General features: G+C 42.2%; 1 protein-coding gene and 1 non-coding gene across 3 annotated transcripts; both read right to left on the bottom strand.

Moving 5' to 3' along the window:
* Positions 1 to 1,826: 1,826 nt before the first annotated feature.
* On the bottom strand, positions 1,827 to 1,933 carry LOC118520831 (U6 spliceosomal RNA). Its single transcript, XR_004909853.1, has one exon. It is a non-coding gene; the product is annotated as a U6 spliceosomal RNA (small nuclear RNA).
* Positions 1,934 to 6,303: 4,370 nt separating this feature from the next.
* On the bottom strand, positions 6,304 to 12,752 carry NUDT19 (nudix hydrolase 19). Of its 2 annotated transcripts, XM_078063090.1 has the most exons (4): positions 11,917 to 12,752; positions 11,304 to 11,361; positions 10,340 to 10,459; positions 8,311 to 8,392 (listed from the first exon to the last, which is right to left on the bottom strand). In XM_078063090.1, exons 1-4 carry the CDS (start codon positions 12,610 to 12,612, stop codon positions 8,367 to 8,369), a joined length of 900 nt encoding a protein of 299 aa, XP_077919216.1. In that variant the 5' UTR covers positions 12,613 to 12,752; the 3' UTR covers positions 8,311 to 8,366. The 2 variants fall into 2 exon arrangements, with proteins under 2 accessions (XP_035924910.1, XP_077919216.1); XM_036069017.2 differs by lacking the exons at positions 10,340 to 10,459; positions 11,304 to 11,361 and adding an exon at positions 6,304 to 7,250 and having other exon boundaries at positions 8,185 to 8,392; positions 11,917 to 12,737.
* Positions 12,753 to 12,983: the final 231 nt, after the last annotated feature.

Genomic DNA, 12,983 nt, shown 5'->3' with positions numbered 1-12,983 from the left:
CTTTTGTCATGTTGAGATACATTATTATTGAGTTTTTATCATGAATGGATGTTGAATTTTATCAAATGCTTTCCTGCAATTATGGAGATAATCAGGTGATTTTTGTCTTTTATTCTATTAATATGATGTATTATATTTATTGGTTTACATTTGTTGAACCATCCTTGCATCCCAGGGATGAATCCTACTTGATCATGGTTTATGATCCTTTTAATGTGCTGAATTCAGTATGCTAGTATTTTGTTTAGAATTTTTGCACCTAGGGGCCTGGGTGGCTCAGTCCATTAGGCGGCTGCTTTCAGCTCAGGTCATGATCCTGGGGTCTTGGGATCAAGCCCCGCATCCGGCTCCCTGCTCGGCGGAGAGCCTGTTTCTCCCTCTCCATCTGCCTGTCACTCTGCCTACTTGTGCTGTCTCTCTCTCTCTGTCAAATAAATGGGTAGAATCTTAAAAAAAAAAAAAAAAAAAAAAAAAGAATTTTTGCACCTATAGCGGTGCCTGGGTGACTCTGTCAGTTAAGCGTCTGCCTTCAGCTCAGGTCATGATCCCAGGGTCCTGGGATCAATCCCCCCATTGGGCTCCTTGCTCAGAGGGGAGCCTGCTCCTCCCTCTCCCTTTCTCCCCAGCTTGTGTTCTCTCTCTCAAATGAATGAAATCGTTATTTAAAAAAAAAGAATTTTTGCATCTATATTCATCAGAGATATTGTCCTGTAGTCCTTTCTTGTAGTGTCATTATATGGCTTGGATATCCGCGTAATCCTGGCCTTTTGAGTTTGGGAATAGTCCCTCTTCTTCAATTTTTTGGAAATGTTTCAGAAGGACTGGTGTTAACTCTTCTTTAAACGTTTTGTAAAATTCACTAGTAAGGTCATCTGGTCCTGAGCTTTTCTTTTTTGGGAGGTTTTTGGTTACGGATTCAATCTTATCTCTTATTGGTCTGTTCAGATTTTTTATTTCTTCTGGATTCAGTTTTGGTAGGTTCTATGTTTCTAGAGATTTATCCTTTTTAAGTTATCCAGTTTGTTGGCATATAGTCGTTCATAGTAGTTTCTTATGATCCTTTCTATTTCTTTGGTGTCTGTTGTAATGTCTCCCCTTTCATTTATAAATTTATTGATTTGGGTACTCTTTCTGTTCTTGTTTAGACTAGCTAAAGGCTTGTTAATTTTGTCTATCTCTTCAAGAGCAAACTCTTAGTTTTGTTAACCTTTTCTATTATTTTCCTGTCTCTTCATTGATTTCTGCTGTAATCATTATTTCCCTTGGTCTGCTAACTTTGGGCTTGGTTGGTTCTTTTTCTAGTTAATTAGGCTTTAAGACACTTAATCTGAGAGTTTTCATATCTGAATAAATTTAACCCATTTTTGTATATTGTCATGGTTGACATTATTCCTACTTGAATCATTTCACTGTAAGCCTTTGGCTTTTGTTTCGTTACCACTTACACTGTTTTCTATCTTTTGCATTTAGGGGTTATGTTTTGTTTTTGAATGACTTGAAAAGTGACCTTTCTATTTTTTTTAAAGATTTTATTTATTTAACAGAGAGAGACACAGCAAGAGAGGGAACACAAGCAGGGGGAGTGGGAGAGGGAAAAGCAGGCTTCCTGCTGAGCAGGGAGCCCAACACTGGGCTCGATCCCAGGACCCTGGGATCATGACCTGAGCCAAAGGCAGACGCTTAATGACTGAGCCACCCAGGTGCCCCTACCTTTCTTTTTTTAATTCTACTAGCTACTTTTGCATTTAAAAACACTTACGTAGGTTTTTTAAGTCTTTATTTTAATCACCTGGTGCTCATCACGACAAGTGCACCCCTCAATCCCCCAAAATATGGAATGCTTCATGAATTTACGTGTCATCTTTGCACGGAGGCCGTGCTAATCTTCTCTGTATTGTTCCAATTTTAGTATATATGCTGACAAAGTGAGCAGTTACACAGGTATTTGTTATCACAAAACCATATATACCACCATATAATATATAATATATATACCACCTCTTCTTTATCCATTCATCAGTCAATGGACATTTGGGCTTTTTGCATAGTTTGGCTATTGTAGATAGTCCTGCTATAAACACTGGGGTGCATGTGCCTCTTCAAATCAGTATTTTTGTAACCTTTGAGTAAATACCTAGTAGTGCAATTGCTGGATCATAGGGCAGTTCTATTTTTAACTTTTTGAGGAACCTCCATACTGTTTTCCAGAGGGGCTGCACCAGCTTGCATTCCCACTAACAGTGTAAGAGGGTTCCCCTTTCTGTGCATCCTTGCAAACATCTGTTGCTTCCTGTGTTGTTGATTTTAGCCATTTTGACTGGTGTAAGGTGGTATCTCATCATAGTTTTGATTTTTGATTTGTATTTCCCTGGTGATGGTGATGAGCATTTTTTCATGTGCCTGTCAGCCATGTGGATGTCTTTTTTGGAAAAATGTCTATTCGTGTCTTCTGCCCATTTCTTAGCTGGATTATTTGTTTTTTGGGTGTTGAGTTTGGTAAGTTCTTTATGGATTTTGGATACTAACTCTTTATCAGATATGTCATTTGCAAATATCTTCTCCCATTCTGTAGGCTGCCTTTTAGTTTTGTTGATTGTTTTCTTCACTGTGTAGAAAACTTTTATCTTGATGAAGTCCCAGTAGTTCATTTTGTTTTTGTTTCCCTTGTCTTTGGAGATGTATCTAGCAAGAAGTTGCTACGGCTGAGGTCAAGGGGGTTGTTGCCTATGTTCTTCTCTAGGATTTTGATGGTTTCCTGTCTCACATTTAAGTCTTTCATCCATTTTGAATTTATAAAATATGAATTTTTAAAAACATTTACAGTACTTTATAGACATATTATTCACATTTACTTCCTATATTTAATTGATTGCCACACTCACCATTAGGACTTCTACCCCATACTTCTACCTTAAAAAGTTTTTGTTTTGATTAATCTCTCAGTTATCCATAATATTTCTATCAAGTGAATTTTTTCAGAACAGGTGGAATTTTCAGAGCCCATATGTAAATGAAAATTGTATCCGTGACTTTCACACAATAGAATTACTGACTACACACATCCTTTTTCCGGCTCAGTATACTGTTACTCTGTTGTTGTTGTTACTCTGTGACACACACTCAGAAGCCTGATTTTCTACCTTTGTGAGCAATCTTCTCTATTTCTTCCTGAAAATCTGCATTATCTTTAAAATTCAAAATATCATCCAGATATTGGACAATTTTTGTTAATTTTCCTTTGACAACACCAGGACCTTTTTATCTGAAGATCAACATTTTTCTTCAGCTCGAGGAAATTTTATTCTCTCTAAATAATGCTTTTCTTCCCTTTGTCCTGGAATCTTCTTTTATACATGCCAACAATCGACAAGTTGGGTGCTCATCCTCATCTGTTTTCCTGAGGTAGTAGTAACAGAGAGACTCAAGAACAAAAAGTCAGAGATCCACATTTGTTTCAAGGCAACAGTATGTGCAAAGATCCTGAGGTGGGAAAGAACTTTGAGTAATCAAGGAACAGAAAGAAGACCCTTCTGATGGGAGTGTAGAAGGAGAAGGGTATATGAAATCAGAGAGAAAGGTGAGGCCTTGCAGGCCACAGTAAATTCAGTTTTTAAGTGTGAAGAAAAGCCACTGAAGGGTTTTAATGAAGGCAGTGACAGGACATGGCTTACATTTCGATGTCAAGAGCACTTTTCCAGTTCAATAGGAGAGAATTCATCATGAGGTTAAGAATGAAGATGGAGAGACTAGCTCTTACATTGGTTACAGGGCTGTTAAAGAGTTGGCTAGGTAAGACAGAACTGTGCTCAACTAAGGTGATGGCAGTGCAGAGGACAGAAGATGGGAAATTCAAGATAATTGTGGGCAACAGAATCAACAGGACTTGCTAGTCACCTGAATATAAAGGAAAAGGAGGAATCGAGATTGACTAATATTTTTAGCTTAAATAACTGGTAGATTTCTGATATAGGGAAGACTGTGCTGAGGGAACCTGCTTAAAAGGGAAAATTATAGGTTAGGAAACAAGCTTAACTGTTTTAACAAAGAGACCCCAAAATGTAGTGGCTTCTATTTTCTTTCACATAACATTCAAGAGGTGAGCAGCCCAAGTCTGGCAGGCAGTTATGTCCTAACACCTGGCTTCTGTCTCAGGGTCCCAGGGAGCTGCTCCAGTTGTCACAATGTTCAGCCATTGAGAAGGGAAAAGAGAAAGTGGAGAGCAAGCAGTTTTCTTTTTAAAGGATGTGACCTGGAAGTTGCTTACCTCACCCAAGGAAGAGAGGGTCTCAGAACAGGTACTGAGAGGCTCTAAGAGCTAAAGGTCAGTTGGAGGAGAAGTTAGAGAGAGGACGAGTGGTTAAAGAGGAGGAAGGAGGAGTGGAAAACTGCCAACAGTTGCAGAGAAATTAAAAACAAAATAGAGGTTTGAGAAGAGACAGTAAATAACTACATATGCCCAAATGTGAGGGCTCCCCCACCCCAAAATCCCTCGGAAGAGAAGTCCTCTTATATCTGAGCCCTTTTTGTCTCCCACAGTATAGGGCACTCTTATTTTTATTAACAAAGAACTGTGAGGACGAGACATGTTAACCTGAAATGCTGATGCCTGACCAGTTTTGGATTCTCGTGGAAGTCATTCAAAGGAATCAGCAAAAGAAGGTAGGTAATGGAAATGAATACTGACTTTGTATTTATTCCCGAGTTTGTAACTTTGGTTTCAAGAGACCGTAGAGTATCATAGAAAATGAGTTTTCCTGGCTCTGTGGTGGATGAGATGGCATGGAGTAGGGATGCCAGCATGGGCAGGAAGGGGTCTAAAAGGAGGAGGAGTAGGGACACGTGATCAGCTTCCTGCTTCTGCATCTGAGGCCTAGGTGGCTTGAATACATGAGGTAAGAAAGAGCATATGTTAAATGCCACAAACTTTTGCAAGCTGGGCTCTAAAACACTCTTTTTTGGCTCATGAGGACGGCCCTATTATTTTGTGTTGGGGCCTTAGGGTATCACGACAGGTAGGAAGTCATGGGACAGTCTTCCAAAAGGAATTCTTGGAAGGAGACAAGGTTTCATTCAGATGAGAAAGAGACAAAAATACATCGTTATGAAGAAAACTACATCACATTACTTTGTCACGTCTCCTAAAATCACCCACTGAATTACGTAACTCCAGCAAAAAGGGTGCAGGGCTAGGAGGGTTGGGAAAGGTGGTACCATGCAGTTTTCTGACTCTCTCCCAGACACCTAAGTGAGCCTGGAACACTCCCCTACCAACAGAAAGAGTCCTCACAGCCTGTGCTGGCCTCATCGCCTCGTGTGGGATGTGTTTCCCTGTCTCAGACTCAATGTTGTCCTCCTTTGCTCTGCGTAAGCACATGTGTCATAGGACCCTGGCCAATCCCACGACTGTATCTGTCCACTGCAGAAGATGGGGTCCTTCTGTTGCACAAGAGGGGTGTTTGCAGGCCAAATGCCTTCTTTCAGCTGCAGAGGGAATACCTGCAGGCCGTGGGGGCCTGACATGAACTACTGGAGTGGATTCTGCTCTGCCTCTTCTCTATGTGAATACAGCATTATTCCATCCAATGCTTGGCTGTGCTGTGCTTTACTTGGTGACTATGATACCAAGGCGCAGTGGGCAGAGTTGTTACCATTTCTGCTTTTGGTGATAGATAACAGATGTCACCTGCTTGACAAAGCATCAGGTTCTACTTAGTTATGGCACTGACAAACCGTGTGAACCTGTTTCTCAGTTTTCTAACTGGCAAAAGAAAGGTGTTCAGTGAGTTCTCTTCCAGCTATAACATTCTGTTTTCTCTGAGAATGAAAGAGTATTATGCCCAAAGCCAAAAATCAGTAAGGAGAACTTCTGTAGGTCCAGAAGCCAGAGGGAATGCTAACAGTATATGGTTCTCAAAATTTACATATTGGAACCATTCACTGAAGAAAACAGATTTTACTTTAGATCAGAGTTTCTCAACCTTGACCAGATAATTATTGTGGAGAGCTGTCTTATTCATTGTAGGCTATTTAACCACATCCCTGGCCTCTCCCTACTAGGTGGTAGAAGCATCTCACTCTTACAACCAAAAATGTTTCCAGACACTGCCAAATATCTCCTGAGGGGCAAAAGTGCCCTGAGTGGAGAACCACTAATCTAGATGTATTCCTCTAGCCAAGATCAAGTAATACACATATACCTTATTCATCAATACGTCTATTTTACAGGTAGGAAAACTAAGACATTTCATGAAAAATAAAATTCCACTGTATGATGCATAATATCGTCAAGGATCTGAAACAGAATTGATGTCTTAGCCATTTCCCATCTTTAATCAAAACCGTATTCCTCTTAAGAGAGAACATGAAAAAATTACCCATATTAAAAATATTGAAAATAAGCATCATTAATAAAACGCCACTGAATGATGACTAGTTCTACAGATCTTTAATCTCTTTGTATTCATTAGCTACTGCTCCAGAGTAAAAATAATTATGGCTTCTGTGATGGCTTCATATTTCTTTAAAATAGGTTTCCCATTTGGTAAACCTAATAACTAAGGCCATTTGGTAGTAAACAGAATTGAAGGTTAATCATCAAGCTAAAGACATACAAGAAAATAATGACCCTGTCACTTGAAGGTCGGCTCAGTGTACTGTCCCCTGTGTAATCAGACACCCTTCAACTAATTCCAGCAGCAAATCTAAGGGGGTCATGGATCCATCTCCTAAACACATCAAGGGAAGTGCTAATATACCGGACATCTTATTTAAACTTCTGATAATAAAATGATACAGAAGCGGAAACCCTTGTGAAAGGTTTTTTCCTCAATCTGGGAGCAAGATCATTAGCGCTTTATTGATACTTGTGGAATACTGTAAGGTTTGAAGAATGAAATAAACAAGGAAGTGCTCCAATGCACTTGAAACGTGAAAGACTGTACTATAACTTCTGGGCAGGTCCTTACGCTCCAAACAAGTCTCGTCAACCCTCAGTATTCCACAGGACAACTTCAAGCAGTCAACCAAGTACAAATAAGCAGTACTCTACAAATGGCTCTTACTTATCACATAGGTCTTAGGATAAACCTGCTTATACTTCGAATGGATAGTCACGTGGAGATTATACACATGGTGGCTGTGTAACACTAGTCGGTGAAATGTCTTGCCTTCCTTCATGATTTCTTCAGTCTTTTTTTCAGAGGACATAACATTTTCTAAAAATTCTGAATCTTCTAAGTACAGCTCATCTCCTGAAAAATATTTTGATTCCACAGTGTTATTTTATAAAACATTCCAATACGTTAGCGACATACACATTGGTATTTATTTTCATCTATGTTGTGTTTGGAACTGAGATAGGTGTTAAGTAACTCTAATTTTATGAGCTTACCTAAATTTCTTTCTTGTGTTTTTAATACCCACATCCCCCACCCCCCCATTCCCCAGCCAAGAATTTTCTTTGGGCACATAAATATTTATGACTGGTATTTTTTCATCATGACCTATCAGTTTTAGACTGGCCCATGACTCGCTTTCTCCTAGTCAATATTAATATTGGCCTTGATATCCATATATTTTTGGGTTTCAATGTGGGCTGTTCTAACAATTTTAAGGTTAAATTACAGAAATTACCTTTACACATCAAAAGCACTAAACTATCCCACTGTAAGATGAGGAACAAATATCATCGCTATTCTGAGAACTGAGCCAAGGAGCCAGGAGACAGGTCACAAAGCCCTGCTATAAAGTGCCATAAAAACCCCCGCCTGGCACTTGCCCAACAATCGACCACCAACAAATTCCCCAATTCAAATAAATTGACAATTGCTCACAAATCCAGTTCTTAATAAAGTGTACTTGAAAACAGAAGTTCTCAACTTCATAGTTTGTTCTCATGATTCAAAATTAAAATGTAAAAAAGTGAGATAATATATAAGAACTTTGTCAATGTCTGGGAAACACTTACATAAATGTATGTGTGTGTGTATAAGGTGAATTATCAGAACTTTTGGTTATAATAAACACTATGGATATTTTATAGAATTAGACCTTACTCAATAAACTGCTGTATTGTGTAAAACAGATGATAATTCAGGTCTCTGTGTTGGGCAATACTGCCATACAGCCCCGTGCATTGAATGTGAATACTAAATGTGAAAAAGCACTGATGCTTCACTGACTTACCTGGTAAAAGCTGGAGCCTTGCATCAGCAGTTAAAAATGTGATCGGCAGCCATCTTTCCATTCCTTCCGATGCACCGTCCAAACAAAATTTGTGCAAGTCAGAGAGAGAGGCAAAGTTTCCCAGTCTTCTTATTTCATAGAATTGTGGAGGTGCAAACCAAATTTCCTTTGATATGAAACTCTCAGTTGCCTCTGATGGAGATGACCACTGTGGAAGACAAAGGTCAGGGTTCCTAAGGTTTATTCCAGAGGCAATCAGAGATTTGAAATTGTTAGGTCGGTACCCAAATCTAATTGAAATGAAAAATACATAGGATAGTATTTATAGCAGGCTAGATGCTACATATGAGAGAGAGAACTTGAAAACGTAGCAATAGAATCTATCCAAAATAAAGCACAGAGAGAAAATATTAAAAAAAAAAAATGAACAAGGTATCAGTGACATTATCAAGTAGTCCAACATAAATGTGTAATTGGAGTCCCAGAAAATAGGGAAAAGTGAAAAAATCTGAATAAATAACAAAACAAAAAGAAAACCATGCACATCATAATCAAATTGATGAACACCAATGCTTAAGAGGAAATATTTAGAGTAGCCACACACACCAAAAAAACCAAACCAAAGCAAAACATATTACATACAGAGGAACGGAGTTAAAAGCAGACTTCTCATCATAAATTACACAAGCCAGAATATACCAAAGCAACATCTTTAAGTACTGACAGAAAAAAACTGTTAACCCTGTAATTCTATACCCAGCCAAAATACCTTTCAAAAAAAAAAAAAAATGAAGGCAAAATGAAGTATTTTGCAGATAAACAAAATTTACAAGATTCCTTATCAGAAGATCTGCAATACAAGACCTATTAGAGGAAGTTCTTCAGGTCAAAAAAAACCAGTTGTAGATTTTAATCTACACAAAGGAATGAAGAGTGCTAATGATGTTAAATATGCAGGTAAACATAAAAGACATTTTTTGCTCATTTTCACAGTCTTTCAAAGATTGTTTAGGGCAAAATAATCAGTATATTGTAGAGTTCATAATAACAATAAAAGTCAAATGTATGACAACAAAAGCTAACAGACATGGGGGGAGAAATATAAGTATATTGTTGTAAGGTTCTAACATGATACATGAAATGAAACCTGTATATGGCAAACCCTAGCATAATCACAAAGAGATACAGTGAATAAGTCAATAATGGAGATAAAACAAGGTTCTTAAAAAATACTTAAATAATCCAAAAGGAGTCAGGAAAAGAAAAACAGTGTGAAGAACAGATGGGACAAATAAACTAAAAGCAAGATGGTAGACTTGAATTAAATACAAATACTTAAATATATAAACATATATAAATGATCTAAACACCCCAACTAAAAGGTAGAAATTGTCATATTGATTAAAAAAAAAAAAAAAGCAAGACCATATGCTGCCTACGAGAAACATACTTTTTTTTAATAGTTTTGTTTTTTAAGATATTATTTATTTATTTGAGAGAGAGAATGAGATAGAGAGAGCATGAGAGGGGGAAGGGTCAGAGGGAGAAGCAGACTCCCTGCTGAGCAGGGAGCCCGATGCAGGACTCGATCCCGGGACTCCAGGATCATGACCTGAGCCGAAGGCAGTCGCTTAACCAACTGAGCCACCCAGGCGCCCTACAAGAAACATACTTTAAATATAAAGACACAGGGGTGCCTGGGTGGTGTAGTCGGTTAAGCATCCGACTCTCGGTTTTGGCTCAGGACATGATCTCACGGTCATGAGCCCGTGTCTGCTTGGGATTCTCTCTCTCTCTGCCTCTCCTGTTCATGCTTTCTCTCCCTCTCTCTAAAATGAATAAATAAGTCTTCTAAAAAATAAAATAAATATAAAGACACAGACAGGTAAAAATTAAAGGCTGGGAAAAGATACTATGCTATTGCTAATCAAATGAAAGGCAGAGGGGCTATATTAGCATCAGACAGAGGAAATTTCAGATCTCAGCAAAAGGGATATTGCCAGGGATAAAGAAGGACATTTCATAATAATCAAAGGGTCAACCCATCAAGCTTTAACAGTCCTAAATATCTATGTGGCACCTTACAAGGGAGCTTCAAAATACATGAAGCAAAACCTGATAGAACTAAAAGAGAAAAAGACAAATCCATAATTACTCATTAAAAATTTCACCATTCCTGGGACAGCTGGCTCGCTCAGACAGTAGAGCATGTGACTCTTGGTCTCGGGGTTGTGAATACGAGCCCCATGTTGGGTGTAGAGATTACTTAAAAAATCTAAAAAAAAAAAAAAAAAAATTCAGCATTCCTGTCCATATCTGATAGAACAAGAAAACGGTACAGAAGAACTGAAAGACACTACCAATAAATTTAACCTGACATTTTTATAAACACTCCATCAAGCACAGCATTATTCTTTTTAGGTGCAAAGGGAACATTCACCAAGATAGACCCATATTTGTGGCCATAAAATAAGTCTCAGGGCACCTGGGTGGCTCAGTTGGTGGGCGTCTGCCTTCAGCTCAGGTCATGATCCCAGGGTCCTGGGATCGAGCCTCACATCCGGCTCCTTGCTCCGCGGGGAGCCTGCTTCTCCCTCTCCCACTCCCCCTGCTTGTGTTCCCTCTCTTGCTGTCTCTCTCTGTGAAATAATAAATAAAATCTTTAAAAAAAAAAAAAAGTCTCAATAAATTTAAGACTGAAACCACATAAAGTATGTTCTCGAGGACATAATTAAACTGCTGTGGACATGAAATGAGTTAATGCAGGTAAAGCGCTCAGGAAGGAGCCTGGCATCTGAGCAGCACTGTACAACTCCTGGGATCTCCCTGGGGCCCTGTCCCCCGGGAGAGGCAGAGTAAGGCCTTGGGACTATGAAGCTGAGGAAAGCAGAGAGCACTTCACCAAGGTCCTGGCTTTGGCCTGTAGGGCTGAGGGCCGGACTTCCTCAGTGCCATGCCCACTCTGTCACTTATTAGGTCTACGGCTCTGAGGAAGCTACACCGACTGGACTTTGGTTCAATTTACAATTTCGCAAACTTGGGATGCTCCAAAAGCCATATGCATTCCGTGGAAACGTTACTTTTGAATTTTGATCTTTCCCCTCCAGCTAGCTACTCACTTACTACTGGTAATGCTGGCCAGGAGCAATGAGCAAGCTCGCAATCAGGCATGAGATCCTGAAGGTAAAGAAAGGATAGGCTTACACCCACTCTGTACCATACAGCCATTCTGTTGCTCACTTCCAGTATTCAATAAATTGCATAAGATAGTTAATCCTTCGTTATAAAATAGACTGTGTTAGGTGATTTTGCCCAGAGGCTAATGTAAGTGTTCTGAGCACGTTTGAAGTCGGCCAGGCTAAGCCACGATGTTAGGTAGGATCGAGCCCCGCTTCGGGCTCCCTGCTCAGCGGGAAGCCTGCTTCTCCCTCTCCCACTCCCCCTGCTTGTGTTCCCTCTCTCGCTGTGTCTCTCTGTGAAATAATAAATAAAATCTTTAGAAAAAAACAAAACAAAAACAAGTCTCAATAAATTGAAGACTGAAACCACATAAAGTATGTTCTCGAGGACATAATTAAACTTAGGTCCACCAGCTGTAGACCCACGACAGAGGGAAGAACACCTGTAATCAGCCTCTCTATGCTGGGCTTATTCCAGACGGGCCTTGGCTGCTGGCCGGGGCCCCCATTCTCAAGTTCCGGTGGGTCCCCACTCCGGCCCAGCACGCCCTACCTGGCAGCTCACCACCTCGGTCAAGTCTGGGTAGACCTGCGGCGGCTCGCTCAGGCAGCACAAGAAGAAGGCTGTATTGAAGCGGCGGCCGCCGCGGCACGAAAACGGCGTAAGCCAGCCGCCCCAGTCGTGCAGCGCCCAGATGTCGGGCGTGCAGTCGAGGTGCGCACACAGGCTCAGGAAGTGGCGCGGGTCGCGGCGGACGCGGTCGCGCCAGGCGTCCAGGTCCCGCGGCGGCGCGAGGGCCCGGCCCAGCTCAGGCACGGCGGGCAGGGCGGCCCGGGGCCGCAGCAGCAGCACGCCCGCCTCCTCGAAGGTCTCGCGGATGGCGCAGATGCGGGCGGCGACGTCATCCGGCAGCGCCGCGGCGTCCTCGTCGGCGGCGGCGTCGGGCAGCCCTGGGAAGGAGGCAGGCCGCGACCGTGCGGGGCCCAGGCCGAAGAGCGGCGGCTGGTGGTGCGGCGCGAAGAGGCGCAACCAGTCTGCCGAGCAGTCTGCCATGTTCTGCACGCCCCCCGGGAAGACGTGCGCCCCGGGCAAGAAGCCTTGGTTCTCGGAGCGCTGCAGCAGCAGCAGCCGGAAGCCCTCGGGGGGCAGCGACGGGGCGGCGGGGCTTGGGCGCACCCAGCCGGCCGCCAGTAGGATGGTGGCTGCCCGCCGCCAGCTGCTGGCGCGCGGCTGCAGGGAGGAGTTCATGGCGGGCGGCGGCGGGAGGCTTCCGGGCTCCGGGTGCGGCGCGGCAGGAGCTCCTGCGCACCGACTCTGTCGCCCCCAGCGGTTGTCCTGGGCTTGGGGACCTAGGCCCGCGCCTTATAGGACGAACTTGAGGCGTGGCGCGCGCACTGGGCGCCGATGAATTTGGGCAGTTCGGCCTCCTCCCGCGCCTGCCCATGGGAGGGGCGTGGCGCGGAGGCGAACCAGCACCGCCTCTCGTGCCTTAGTTCCCAGTCGGGTCATTCGTAGGACTAAGGCTGTCACTGCCCCCTGCGAGGGATTGTCGTTCAAGCCGCCTGAAAGGAGGGCCCCATCGTCCGCCCCCGGGACGCTCGGACGGAGAGCAGGAATGA

Source organism: Halichoerus grypus, chromosome 15 (genome assembly GCF_964656455.1).
Source record: "Halichoerus grypus chromosome 15, mHalGry1.hap1.1, whole genome shotgun sequence".
Classification (NCBI taxonomy): Eukaryota; Metazoa; Chordata; class Mammalia; order Carnivora; family Phocidae; genus Halichoerus; species Halichoerus grypus.
Note: the sequence above shows the minus strand (reverse complement) of the source record. Positions and strands in the feature narration are given on the sequence as shown.